Source organism: Elephantulus edwardii, unplaced genomic scaffold (assembly GCF_000299155.1).
Source record: "Elephantulus edwardii isolate Elephantulus edwardi_28Jun2011 unplaced genomic scaffold, EleEdw1.0 scaffold00241, whole genome shotgun sequence".
In the NCBI taxonomy this organism is placed as follows: Eukaryota; Metazoa; Chordata; class Mammalia; order Macroscelidea; family Macroscelididae; genus Elephantulus; species Elephantulus edwardii.
Window position 1 is genome coordinate 3,028,058 of NW_006399991.1, and position 14,380 is coordinate 3,042,437.

At 43.8% G+C, this 14,380-nt stretch overlaps 2 protein-coding genes across 2 annotated transcripts in view; one reads left to right on the top strand and one right to left on the bottom strand.

The window, feature by feature from the left end:
* MERTK (c-mer proto-oncogene tyrosine kinase) overlaps positions 1 to 14,380 on the top strand; it is a 226,471-nt gene that overhangs the window by 191,815 nt on the left and 20,276 nt on the right. The gene's annotated exons all lie outside the window — the stretch shown is intronic.
* Positions 11,518 to 14,380, bottom strand: part of LOC102876558 (alpha-taxilin-like) — a 6,889-nt gene continuing 4,026 nt past the window's right edge. Inside the window, exon 3 of the mRNA XM_006898941.1 lies at positions 11,518 to 13,174. Within this exon, the coding sequence (XP_006899003.1) occupies positions 11,518 to 13,174 (1,657 nt within the window). The remainder of the gene's footprint in view (positions 13,175 to 14,380) is intronic.

Here is a 14,380-nt window from a genome sequence, read left to right on the forward strand (position 1 = left end):
TGGGAATGAATGTGTTTGAGACAGCAAGGTTGGCACTGGATAGAAAGGCATTTAGGGCTCTTGTTTGTAGGGTCACTATGAGTTGCAAACGACTCGATGGCACATAACAACAACAACATGGGCTTCAGATAAAGCAGCAGATATCCTTTTTCTTTTTAATTTAATTTTATTATTTTTTGTGAGTGTACCGTCAAATTGGATCTGACTGGTACAGGAGGAGATTGCCCCTCCTTCTCCAGCAGAGCATCTGGTGAATTCAAACCGTGTACCTCTGGGATTGCAGTGCAGCTTCTTGCCACTTAGGCCACCAGAGCTCCCCAGCAGCAGATATCCTTTAGAGTCTACCTCCCATTTCCATCGCCAACCACATCAAACCACAGAAACCCAGCACTGAACATGGCCTGGGGTCATTACCACTTCCTTATCACATGTGGTAAGATGATGCGGGGACAGTGAAGGAAGTGAACAGGTCAGGACCAGAGTTGTTTTCTGCTAGCTAGAAACCCTTCCTGCTGTTGACTGTCTTAGTCTTTTCCTCACCCCAGGCTTTGAATCTATTCAGAGGTAGCTATGAGGTTTATATTCCAGTAGCTGTGAGGCCACCAGAATGCCCTTTTGGATAGCAGTATTTCTAGAATTATAGTCTTCTAGTATCTAGAAATAATCTTTCAGTGGTTCCTTATTGCTCCAAACCCCAAACTAAACCATTGGCTTGGAGTTGCCTAGGAATCATAGTGACCCCATTGGACAGAGTAGAACAGACCTATAAAGTGTCCATGGCTATAAATTGTCACAGGCTAAAATACATAATGTTCCAGCAGAGAGACTGGTGGGTTTAAATTGCCAGGCTTTTGCTCATGAACTTAACCACTTGTACCCCAGAGCTCCTTTCCACATTGCAAAAAGAGTGAAAACCAGACTCTTCAGGATGGAGGGTAAAGAGTTGCACTGCCAATCTAAGGGCATGTGGTTCTGTTAGATAGAAAAAGATCTGAGATAGAAGAAGCGGCAGCTGGTCCCAGCTGGTCTGTAATGAACAGACCTTTATTAAGTGGTCTGAGAGGATTGCAGCTCACAGAGATCAGAATGGCTTGCAGGTAGACAAAGGCATTTTCCTTTTATAGGAGCTGATAAGGAGATTAAGAGGGGATGGTAGTTTGCTCACAAATTTGGGGACAGGAATCCTATGAGGATGTGATTGGGTCCAGGGTCCAGTTAGCCTCTGGCCATCTAAATGACATTGCCAGAATCTGGTCAGGCCTCCTTAAGGCAAGGTCAGGCCTTCATCCAAGTGCTTAGGGTAAGTGGGGAACTGTGATATTCTTCGCCCATTCTAGACCTTAAAAAGGGTACAGGGGCTCTTTCACCAAGGACCCGCCAACATGGGCCGCGTTCGCACCAAAACCGTGAAGGAGGCGGCCCGGGTCATCATTGAGTAATACTACACGTGCCTGGGTAATGACTTCCACATGAACAAGCGCGTGTGTGAGGAGATCGCCATTATTCCCAGCAAGAAACTCCGGAACAAGATAGCAGGCTATGTCACACATCTGATGAAGCGGATTCAGAGAGGGCCTGTGAGAGGCATCTCCATTAAGCCGCAGGAGGAGGAGAGAGAAAGGAGAGATAATTATGTACCAGAGGTTTCAGCCCTGGATCAGGAGATCATTGAAGTAGATCCTGATACTAAGGAAATGCTGAAACTCTTGGACTTTGGCAGTCTGTCCAACTTCCAGGTCACTCAGCCCACAGTTGGGATGAATTTCAAAACACCACGTGGAGCTGTTTGAGTGTTTGCTGTGCTGTAATATTTTCAATAAATTTGGGCACACCAGCCTTGCCTTTGTCAAAAAAAAAAAAGGGTATAGGGAGCTAGGTCAGAGTTGTCTCTAACTACTTGCTGCTGGATGGTGGCAATGCTGGTATTGGTTTCCCATAAGGTCTGAAGGAGGAGCATCGTTCTCACACATTCCTGGGTGGTCACTTGGGAGATGACTGAAGTGTTCTATGAAAAATTTATGAAAGAGATTTATAAAACAGGGAGTACAAGTTAAAAGAAGGAGGACAACTAGAAAAGGAGTTAAGATGGGGAGTAGCCAGGAGGGAATTCCTAGTTACTACTCAGTTCCTGGTTCTTTGTTTAGAGTGGTGTGGTTGTTGTTGTTGTTGTTGTTGGTGGTGGTGGTGGTGGTGGTGGTAAGTGCCATCGAGTTCAAAAGACTTGAGTATTGTTCATAGAGTTTCCAGAGACAAGCCATTTCAGAAATGGATGCACACCTGCTTCCAAGCTTGTTTTAATTGGGAAGCTTCACCAAATACTGTCTACCATGGGTAACTATTATTGCATTTGGCACATCAGTGTCACAGTGTTCAGCATAACAGCAACCACGAGTTACCTCTGTACAGCAATGCACAGACAAGTGCTATACCACTTAGAAGAATGTTTGACAAAAAAACAATAAACCAGGCCTGAATGCCACAGATTAAAATCACCCACCTTGGGCTTGATAGCATACTTTTCTGTCCACTAGGCCAACGTAGCTCTCTCTAACTGGTCTCCAGTGCCATGGTGCCCACCAAAAAGGGTTTTTAAATAGGAGGCCTTATTCCATCTCCTCACTTCCTTAACGAATCAACATTCCACCCTACCGCTCACCAAAACCCAGCCAAAAGCTTCTGTAGAACCAGCTCCTGTAGATGACTTTCAAACTGATCTCCAGGGCCATGCTGCCCACCAAAAAGGGTTTTTAAATAGGAGGCCTTATCACATCTCCATACTTCCCTTAGCAAATCAACATTCCAGTTTAGGGTGTTACCTTTGTCTTTTATTTATTTCTTTATTTTTTATTCCTTCTCTAACTACTCTTGATTTATTGGTATAAAAGCAATGGTTTTCTCTGAGAAACAGGCAGAGGCTGCCTTTTTGCATGGTTGACAGATTAAGTTTTCATCTGTTTTGTAATACAACTGCTGCTAGGGAGTTAGTCTGGTCTTGGATTGCAATGAGCTGAGTTCTATAATATTGTCTAGTGGCTCTTGGAGAGCTTTTGAGAGGTGCTGGAATTTTTCTAGGGAAATGCCTAGGCTGCAGTGCTGGTGGCCACTTCTGTTATTATTCCCAGGTGGGACATTAAAGGGAGGAGTCTGGTGGCCTGTTTGTGTTTGAGGTGTTAGGTTAGAGGGATAGGTCAGAGTTGGTGGTGAATGATAACAGGGGGAAGTAGGTAGGCTAGAGTGCAGGTCCCCGCCCATCTAGTGTACAGAGAGAAATAGACACTGTTTCCGCAGGCAAAGAAGAGACCGTTCCTTGCTTGCAGGCATCCCCAGAAGTCGACTCTGGAGAGAAGCTGAACCCATCCCAGAGTGTGTTGACCTCCCATTTGTGTGACCTGAAAGAGGTAGCTAAGTATGCTAGGGCGAGGGATTGAAGAGAGATGTTCTTGGTTTCTCTAAGGCAAGTCTTTTAGTTGGGTGATGTAGAAAGAGACGGATGGATGGGGCAGTTTGTAATAGAAAGCAGTGCTAGTTTTGATGTTGCAGGGTTTGTGTTAAGTAATGGAAAGGAGGGATGTGGACTTCTCCCTGAGCAGAAGGCAGAGTGAGTCTAGATTAGGTTGCCTGGGTGAGTCTAGTGATGGAAAGCTGGGTAAAAGGATTTGGCATATGGGGCAGGTTGTGGTGATGGAAACGCCCCATTGATCCTGTCCCCGGGGAGTTCTGGAGTATGACTTGGTTAGAGAGGGGTAAGGGATTTGGATAAGAACCTTACAGGAGGAGTGTGATCTGGGGAGAAGGCTGCCAGGACAGGCATAGTTTGGGGCGGGTTTGTGTGTAGCCTCAGGCAGTAGACCTAATGATGGGGACCTGAGGATGAGCAGAAGTTCTTTTTTTTTCCTTTCTCAACTTACTTTACTAGGAATTATATTTGAAGAGGCTTTGAGAGTTAAATATACTCTGTAATTGGCTTTTCCAGGATCACTACTTTTAGTGTGCATTCCAAGTACAGTTGGGTCAAGTTTAAACGTGTTATGGCCACTGCAGGTGTGTGTAACTTTCTTGAACTTCTGTGTAACTACTAATACATGCAGGTGCACAAAGTAACTATTCTTCTCACTAGCTAGTGTGTTGGGCTATAAATCAAGATTTCTTAAGGTCTTTCTTTGCTTGAAGAACTGAGAAAGCTTTTTGCTTTTACTCTAACAGCATTTGTTGCACTTTTCTAAAGTTTATGACATATTTTGAAAGATAACTTGCTTCTGTATGACTTTGAAGAACAGGTATAGATAAACATTTGCTATAAATGATCTCACATGCTGACAATTTGGATATTTGTTGAGCATCTGCTCTAATACAACAGAGTAATCAGAATAGAGCAATCTCATTGGACTGAGTTTAATGGCACAACCTTGTTAGGCTTTTTTAAGTTTGATTTCTTTTTTATGTAGAACATTTTGCTGTTTAGCTAACATGTACTTTCTCTTACACCTTTATAACTTCACAACAACCATCACAGATTTTCTTAGCTTTCAAATTCTGACAAAGTCAACCCTACTACTTTTCTTTCTAAAAGAATTCAATACCACTCTTTTTTTGGGGAGGGGGAGGTGGCTGGTTTCAAAAAAATATTTTATTGTGGTTTAGCTAAGTGTTTATAAAGCAAATTAGTTTCCCATTTAGCAATTTATACAGACATTGTTCGATGGCATTTGTTGCAATCCCCACAATATCTCATTCTTCCTACCTGATGTTTCCCTCTCCCCTTTTCTCTCTAGTAATAGAAGGCTAAAACACATTTAGAAATATCTCAGCCAAATGCTGGAGGACAGTGGAGCCCAAAGCGTGACATTAGATCCCTGGGGTATGCGGACAATAAACTTGGATCTTACTGCTCTTAAACAGCCATTTTAATTAGTGCGTTGATTGTTTCCACTTGTTTTTTATTCCTGTCAAGTTTTGATATGGTCTTTTTCAAGCAGAAAAGTTTTCGTTATTTCTTTTTTCAAGCAGAGAAATATCTGAGACCAGATTGTCTGCAAAAAGGAAACATCTTGCATACCCTTATAGGTTGATAGAATGTATCGGTAGGTGCCATTAAGTAGATTCCGACCCATATTGACTCTGCTCAATGGAAAGAAATACTGTCCATTCCTATGACACCTTACAGTGGTTGCTCTGGCGAGCTCATTGTTGCCACTGCAACAATCCTTCTCTCTGAGGGAATTCCCCTTTTACAATGACCCTTTACCTTTCTAAGTACCCTCTCTATCATTAAAATTACAAAGGCCTGTGATTATACTATATATGTGGATATGCAAATATAATTTATATGCACCTGTGCAATCTAATATCATAGATACTAGCCACATTCGCTACTTAAATTTTAATTAACTGAAACTAAAAATTTAATAACTTTTGCCACATTTGCATACTCTAGGGCTACTTGAGACTAGTGATCTTTGTACAGGACAGAACAGATAGTGTTTCCATCACTTCAGCAGGTGCTATTGGCCACAGGAATAATACAGGTGGTAGGATAAGTATCACAGTATAACGAAATCCAGTTGATATCTGGTAGCAATTGTGGCATATGTTCCTTGTTTTTCATTGAAACAATATTTGAACTTAAAATTCACTGATAGTTGGTTCTTTCTTCTATTCCTTTATAAAATGATCAAAATTTTAAAATTTTTTCTTGTGATTTGAGTAAAAGTTTACAGGGCATATTGGTACACAGTTTGTTCTGTAACATTGGTTACAGTCCCCACACCACACCAGCATTCTCCCCATTTTATCTGTGTGGTTCTCATTTTCATTCATCTGTCTACCCTTCCACTTCCTGCCCAAGACAAAATATTGTGCTTGCCAAGATTTTATTAATACAAAAATCACAGATTATATTATCACTTCATCTGTATTTCTAACAATTACATTAAATAAGCAAATCTGGAATCTATCCAGTCTAACAACGTACAATAGATTTTTTTCAGTCATTTGAATTTGTTGGTATTAGAAACCAGATTTGTTTCCCAAAAGAACAGAACCACCAAGCCAATTTGTATAATTTCTAATAGTTTTTCATAATCCTGTATTGAAGAAAGAATGACTCTGAGAAGAATTTTAGAAGAGTGGGTCATTGAGATAATTTTGTTTGTTTGTTTAATTTTCATGTCATGTACACATATAATCCAATTTGAGGAAAAAGAAAAAGAAATCCATCCTTAAAAAACAACTTCTCAATATTTTTATGTAATTCATTTAATGCCTGAGATAATGATAATTGCAATAGGAAAATATGATCCTATTCTGGTCACTGAAACCAGAAAAGTCCCTGAGTGTTACAATGATAAGTGCTCAACCGCCAGTTGAACAGTTTGGCAGTTTGAGACCATATAGAGGTGCCTCAGAAGACAGACAACTTGTGAAAGCTTGTGAAACTGTTCACTACCAATCAATTAGAAGAACTCCAACCCTGTCAGGGATATACATTTGGAAAGGGGATTTAATTCTATAGTATGGTGCTGTAGATTTCGGAGAGATAGATACTAACCATGCTTAGAAGCAGAATCTATAATGTGTTGTTTTTGTTGTTTTTTACTGTAAAGTCAGAACCGATCTGTAGTGAGGTACTTTCTTCTCAAAGCAGGTCCTTAGCCTTGGAAGCATCACGTTGTTGATGGGAGTAACCCAGGGATGATAAAGAGCAGAGGAGTTGAGCCTATGACTGAGATAATACCATCTAAAAACAGAGACACTGTATATATCCAGGATGGGACTCAGTTCACCTTAGTACCACTCTTACTATCTTTCTGCTTAACTATAGATACTGACTGGTTCTCAGAGTCTCTGAATCTACTGTAAAGCAGTTGAAGGCTGAAAGTCCGAGTGGAGAGGTATAGTATTCTTCAGGTCTAATACGGAGAAATAGTTAGATTCTGTGGGTATTTAGGCTATTAGAATATAGGGACTGGCCACCATTGGATGCAGAGGAAACATAATGTTATTGTTAGCTCTTAAGTGTTGGACTAATTTCTGTTTACCATTTGGCTTCTGAACTGCTGAGATGGGAGTGTTTTAAGAAGATTTCTCAAAACCCAATTCTGCCTCTTTTAGTTGTTTAAGGATAGACACTGGGTCTTGTATACATTCAGGAGAAAGCCAATACTGGCTTCTTGTAGGATTCCCTGCACCTGGTTTTATTACTGTTTTACCAGTGACACTCTTCTAGTTCTTGAAGATCAACTATCACGCCAAACTGCTGGATCTATACCCTTTAACTCTGGGGGCGTATCGAGGCTTGCTGGTGCTGAGTCACCACTCCTTAGAGCCATTTGAAGCACTGGAATGAAAAGAACTTTAACATTTACACTTTTTAAAAATTAATTTTAATGAAAGTTTACAGAGACTTAGGGTTTCCATTCATTCATTGTTGAATTTTTCTCCCTGCCTAGCACCCCTTCCTCCCCAATTCTTTCATTATTATACAGTCTCTCCCCCAAGTCCACTCCACTGTGCAGCCTTCATTCTGTACTCCTGTCATGACAATAATACATAATCATATATCCCTTTTAACAGCTCTCTTTCTCATCTGTTTCAATGCAGTATACATTATTTATCCCCTCCTTTTCAGTCTTTACTCAAACCTGATGTCAGTCCCATTTTACGACAGTGGCCCTAAGCAATATTTGTTCTTTTGTGACTGAGATATTTCACTCAGCATAATGTCCTTCAGGGTCATCCATTTTGTATAATATTGCATGAGTTCCTTGTTTTTCAATGCAGCATAGTATTCCATTGTGTGAATATACCACAGCTTTTCTATCCATTCGTTTGTTAATGGGCACTTGAGTAGTTTCCAACTCTTTGCTCTTCTGAACAAAGCCTCAGTAAACATGGGTATGCATGTATCTACTTGGGTGGCTGTTATAGTTTCTTTAGGGTAAATTCCCAGTAGTGGAATTTCTGGGTCAAATAGAATTTCTATTTGCAACTTTTTGAGAAAGCGCCATACAGCCTTCCATAGTGGTTGCACCATTTTACACTCCCACCAACAGTGAATAAGGCTTCCAGTCTCTCCACAACCTTGCCAGCATTTGTTGTTTGCTGTTCTGTTAAATTTTGCTATTCTTGCTGGGGTGAGATGATATCTCGTAGTTGTTTTGATTTGCATCTCTCTTAGAGCTAGGGATTTAGAGCTTTTCTTCATGTGTTTTTTGCCATCTGAATGTCTTCTTTAGTGAAGTGTCTGTTCTTATCCTGTGCCCATTTTTCAATTAGGTTATTTACCTTTATCTTGTTGTGGTGCTGAGAGAGATAATTTTTATAATTTTATAAGTTTTATAAATTTAGAATTTTATAAATGCTAGATATAAGTCCCTTGTCTGACATGTCACTACCAAGTATTTTTCCCAGGCTGTGGCTTCCCTTTTTACCCTGTTGGAGAAATTTTTGGATGTGCATAGGTATTTGAGTCTTAGAAGACTCCATTCATCTATTTTATCCTCCCCTCATCGTAGATTTTTCAGGATGCTTGGAAATGGTTCATGTGGTGGACTAGGACTTTTGGAGTTCTTTCAAGCTTTTCTTTAATGAAGTTTATAGTCCTTGGTTTTAGTCCTAGGTCCATGATCCACTTTGAGTTGGTTTTGTGTATGGAGTAAGGTGTGGATCTTTTTTTTTTTTAAGGCAACAGACTATTTATTTAATGTGGTTTAAAATGCATCAAATCAAACCCCTGCCTGTTGTGAATACCAAAAGGAGAAAAATGCTGTATGCACATCTTCAAACAGATCTGGGAGGCTGAGTGAAGACAAGAGAGTTACAAGGACACAGGCAGCTCCTGGGCAGAGTTTGAGGAGCAGGCAGGTGCATGGCTGTCCCTGGGTGACCACCTCTGTGCTGTGCACAGCAGGGAGGGTCAGAGCAGTCTCTGGACAATCAGTTCAGGCCTGCCCCTCCTCACCATCACAGGGTAGCCCACCATGGAAGGGAAATAACCATCTTTACAGAAATAATATTCTCATAAGCGAAGTGCCTGAGCTCAGCCCATCGTCCAAAACCTCATGGAGGAAAAAAAAAGTGCTGCTGACATCTCTCAGAATGTGGTGTACATGAATCCATGAAGCTTTCAGCTGGACAAAGTCCTGAGCACAGGTCATGGTCACCAGAGCCAGGAACTCTGACCTCTGAGCCTCACTTGCTGTGGTCCCTGGAGAAAAACTAGCAAAGAACCCTATACAGAACAGCTCTTGGTCCTAAAACTGAGGTCACATGCATGGACTTGCCCCCGTAAGGAAAACACCAGCCTTCTTTCACGAAGAGGTCAGCCCCTTGCATCTGGCCCAGGCCCGTGTGTGCAGTAAGCAGAACAGCTGTAGTGTTTGGTGAGATTTGGTCAATGGAGAGGAACAGAAAGGGAGACCCCCTACTTATGGCCTGGGTGCCGAGAAATAGCTGCAACCGAGAATGGGGTCTGTGTGCCGGGGACCCACATTTGTGAATCAGAAGGCTGATTGGGGCCACCTGCCCAGTGTGCTGACCCAGTAGGCTGCTGTACAGTCTGTCCACACCACACTGGGCTCTAGCAGACCCAGCCTCTCCCCTGGGCTTTAAAGAGATAGCTGAAGCAAGGCAGGTGATGAGTTACGCAGGCCACCTCATGCCTTCTGCTCTCTTCAAGGAACAGGTGGGTACCTCTGCCTGTCCCTACACACTCCCCCTCCCACCCCATTCCCACAGGTCCCATGTGGGATTGGTGGCTCTTACATCTCTGTCTGGGCAGAGGGTTAGGGGAGGAGGGCTTCCTGTGGGAAGGTTTGGAGACAATTCTAAACAATGGGATTTTAAAGAAAGGAAGATCTTGGGAAACGCATCCACTGAGTAATCTTAGCCAGGGATGGCAAACAGGTCTCAACAGTCATACCAACATCTAGGGGATTATGATAAAAACATGGATCTACTCTAGTGACACGTGCCATGGGTGTAGGAGGCAGATAGTGTCCTTTCAGTCACCATTTCTGATCTATATGAGAGGATGGTTCGGGAAAAGAACATTCCTCATGGAACTGTTATCTGAGGAGTTAAGTGAAAGGCTGAGAGTAGGCTAGCTATGGAGAAGGAAAGGTTGCAGACAATGGACTAGATTCCAGGAAATGTAGGGAAAAGCAGAAGTCCCATTCGAGATGAGCGCTGGGTTCAGAGCCCTGCTCCCTGAACCAACACTCAACCTGTGGTCCCTGAGGACTGCTCAGTGAAAACAAAAACAAGAAACTGGCTAATACTTTGGCAAGTTTGCAACCAGGAAAACTTTTAAAATATAAAAGTAGCAACAAACACAAATGTCAGCAGCCATTACTGGGGCTCAGATGAGTGGGAATTCTCTTGCTCGTTGTCTACCTCTTGGGTAACAGTGGGGCTTGGCCTGTGGGATCCCACACAAGAGGGTGTGGAACCCCAAGGAGGACGTGCCTCAGCTATTATTCCTTGGGCAAGGAGTTACAGGCAAACAGAATGAGGGCAAACCTCAAGGCCTGTGCATCCAGTGGCAGTGGACAGGCAGGATGCAGAAATGGACCCATAAAGCCAAGGGGGTAGTTGGGTGTGAGGCCCAGGATTTAGGCAAGCTTGTGGCAAAGCTATCAGAAGCTCTTTCCTTTCTTCCACTACAAGGTCTCTGGTCTCACTGAACAGGAAATCTCAGCACCCGCATAACAAAGGAACCAGGTGAGCAGTGATACACACCCATCTGGTCAGGAACCCAGGCCCACTCCTCAGCACCCATCCCCACTCGTCAGCAGATCCTCAATACAAACACTGTCATGTGCAAAAAATCCTTCAGAAAGAATCCTTTGGGTGATCTCTTGTCAATCATTTGTGCAAGCTAAAGAGGCACCTGTGAATAAGGCTAATGAGAAGCATCATTGGCCTGATCCTGGCACCACCTGAGGGTAGGAGAAGCAGTGCCCAGGGGGCCCCAACCAGCATCATCCCAGAAACATGCTCCATCTCTCTCATCTGGGCAGGATAATAGTTCACGAGTTCTGGATACCCTGCCAAGGCTCTCCCCGTGGAGATCTTTTCCAGGTCAAGAGAAGAAGGAATCTTCCAAGGTAGCCAAGAGAACCCCCGCTCACAAAAGACACACAGCCAACGTCTGGGTGTGTTACTTGTCAAAAACCCCCAGGGGCTGGGAGGGGCAGTCTCAAACCCAGCTGGCTGTGAAGGCAGCTGCTACAGATGACAGCTTCTCTTGTAAGACTCTTAAAGCTCACAGATGAGCCACTAACCTAAGGTCTATATACACCACCCTAATGCAAGTCCACTGTACACTTACAGATAGAAATGTATGAGGTCTTGCACATATGCCTTATGTATGTAAAACTGACCCACAAAACCGAAAGCTGCAATGTGTCAGATGCTAGCCAGGCAAGAGCATGGCACTGCTTTGTGGTGGGAGCCTTGTGTGGGCCAGGCTTGGCTGGGCTGCCTGCTCCCTTCCCAGCATCCCCATGGTATCAGGCTCTAGGCAGTAGTGGGATTGGGCTCCCAGGCCCCTGCTGGGCCCAATACTTCTGTGCTTGGTGCTCCTGGGCAACAGGCAGCTTCTGGAGCCCTTGGGGAGCTGGATGCTTGGGCTACGAGCCCCTCACCACCTTGCTCCTTACAGACAGTGGCAGCCTCTGGCCTTTGTTCAGGGCCACTGTCACCAAAGGGGCCCTGGCCACCCGCACTGAAGTCCTGTACCCTCTTGTTCAGGTCGTTGCGTTTTGTCTGTAGTGCCCGGCACAGCTTCTCCAGCCACTGGATTTTCACCTGTAGGCCCTCTAGCTCCTTGTCCCGCAGTGTTTTCTCCTCAGCCATCTCAAGCAAGGCCTTGTTGCTGCTCTCCCACCGGGACCGGTACATAGTGGTTTCTTTCTCCAGCTTCTTGATCTTCTTAGTCATTTTTTCCATCTCCTGTTTGAATGCAGTGAACACTTCGCTGCGTTTGGAAAGAGTGTTCTGGAACTCTTCAAACTTTTCCGTGTAAAGGGCGAGCTGCTGCTTCAGGTGTGTCTCCTGCTGCTTCATCAGCTCACACATCCTTTGTGACTCCACTGCCTCTTTGAGGAGAAAGTCCTTCTCCTGCTGGTGTCTCTCCTCAGCTTCTTTTAGCATCTCTTGAGCCTGCTGAAGCTTGGCATCCACAAGCTGCTGCTGCAGATCCTTGTGTTTGAAGACTTTGCCAATGAGCTCCTCACGTAGCTCATACTGCTCAATGAGCTTCTTCAGCCTCTCTGCCAGCCCCATGTTCTCCTGGCGCAGTTTAGAGTTACGTTCATTGTGCTGCTCCATCTGCAGCTGAATATCATTCAGAAACACCTGGAAGTGCGAGGTCACCTCCTTGCACTTCTCTTCCTCTTCTCGAGCCCGCTGTACACCTTCTTCCTTGAGGGAGCAGTTGTGTTGCTGTAGCTCTCTGCACAGGCTCTCGAGCTTGCTGCGGGCCAGGATGGCCTTGCTGTGCTTGCCCCGCAGGTGGTCCTTCTCCTGCACCAGCTGACTCTGCTTCTTCTGCAGGAGCTTCATCTGCTTCTGGGAGTTCCTGTGCTCTTCCAGCAGTTCAGCATACTTCTTGCACAGTGCTGCCAGCTTCTCCTCTGGCCTACTCAGGGTATTCAGTGTCTGCATCAGCAGTGTAATCTTCTTTCCCAGTCCCTTGGCTTTCTTCTTCTCCTGGGGCCTCCGGTGGTCTCTGTCTCCACCTTCCTCACGCACCCGGATCTCTTCTGTGTCTGGCTCCCCCTTGGAGGGCTCCTTCTCGCCATTGATTACGGGGTCCACTGGCTCAGGCTCCCCGTTTCTTGCAGCGTAGTTTTGGGATTTCTCTTTATCTTCAGGTTCAGCAGGCTCACTCTGTGCCGCATCCTCACCTGGGCTCCCCTGATTGTTGTCCACACAGTAAGTACTCAGGATGTCTTCCAACTGGCAGCTCAGCTCCTCTGACACATCTTGGAGGGCCCCTGGTGGGGCAATTTTGGCTTGAGCCCCCAAAGGCTTCCCCAGGGCCTGACTGTTGGAACCTTCAGCTTCGGTTGCAGGAGCCGTCTGGCTGGGCCTTCCCTGAGCTCTCTCTGGTCCCGCTTCTGGTTGCCCTGGGTTGCTTTTGGAGTTGAAAGTGTTGCCTGATTGCTTGGTTCTTCATTGTGGTTTTCAATGCTAGGTTAGGTGCAGATCCGCAACGCCGAAAGACCCTTTTTTAAAAAAAAATTTTTAATTTTGTAATTGGGAAAAACATATTGGGGATACAAGGAGGTGAAGGTTGGGAGCAGAAGGGTGAGGATGGGCAGGGATGAAAATTGCAGGGATGCAGTTGCAGGGATGCACAATTTGGTTGGTAGGGGGAAGTTGTGGATCTTGTTTGAGTTTTCTGCAGATAGTTTTCCAATTTTGCCAGCACTATTTGTTAAAAAGTCTGTTGTTTCCCCATTTAACTGATTTCATCTCCTTATCAAAAATCAGTTAACCATAGGTAGATGGACTGATTTCTGGATTCTCAATTCTATTCCATTGATGTATGTGTCTGCCACTGTACCAGTATCTCGTTGTTTTGACCACCACAGCAGTGTAGCAGGATTTGAAATCAGGGATTGAGATGCCTCCTACTTGTTTCACTTTTTAAGGAGTGCTTTGCTAATTCGGGGCCTCTTTCCATTCCAGATGAAATTGAAGATTGCCTTTTCCATCTCGTTGAAGAATGGAATTGGTATTGGCATTGCACCGAACGTGTAGATTGCCTTTGGTCATATTGTTATTTTCACAATATTGAGTCTTCCTATCCATGATCTAGGAATATTTTTCCACTTCTCCAGGTCTCTTTGTTTCTTGTAGTAATGTTTTGTAATTTTCTTTGAATAGATCCTTTGTGCTTCTGTTTATGTTTACTCCTAAGTATTTAATCTTGTGGTTAGCTATTGTGAAGGATTTTCTTTTTCTTAGCTCCAGTTCTGTATTTTCTTTGTTACTGTAGAGAAATCTGATTTTTGTGTATTGATCTTGTATCCTACCAATTTGCTGAATTGGACAACTATGTCCAGTAGTTTTCTTGCTGAGTCTTTAGGGTTTTCTAAGTATACTATCATATCATCTGCATAGAGAGATAATTAATTTTACCCCCTCTTTGCCAATTTGGATACCTCTTATTTCCTTTTTTTTTTTTTTTTTTGCCTTATTGCTATCAGTAAGACTTCCAATACAAAATAGAATAGGAGAGGTGACAGTGGGCATCCCTGCCTAGTTCCTGTTCTCAAAGGGGATGCTCTTACTCTCTCTATTGAAAAAAAATGTTGGCTCTCGGTTTTGTGTATATACTTTTTACTGTGCTGAAGAAATTCCCCCGTAATCC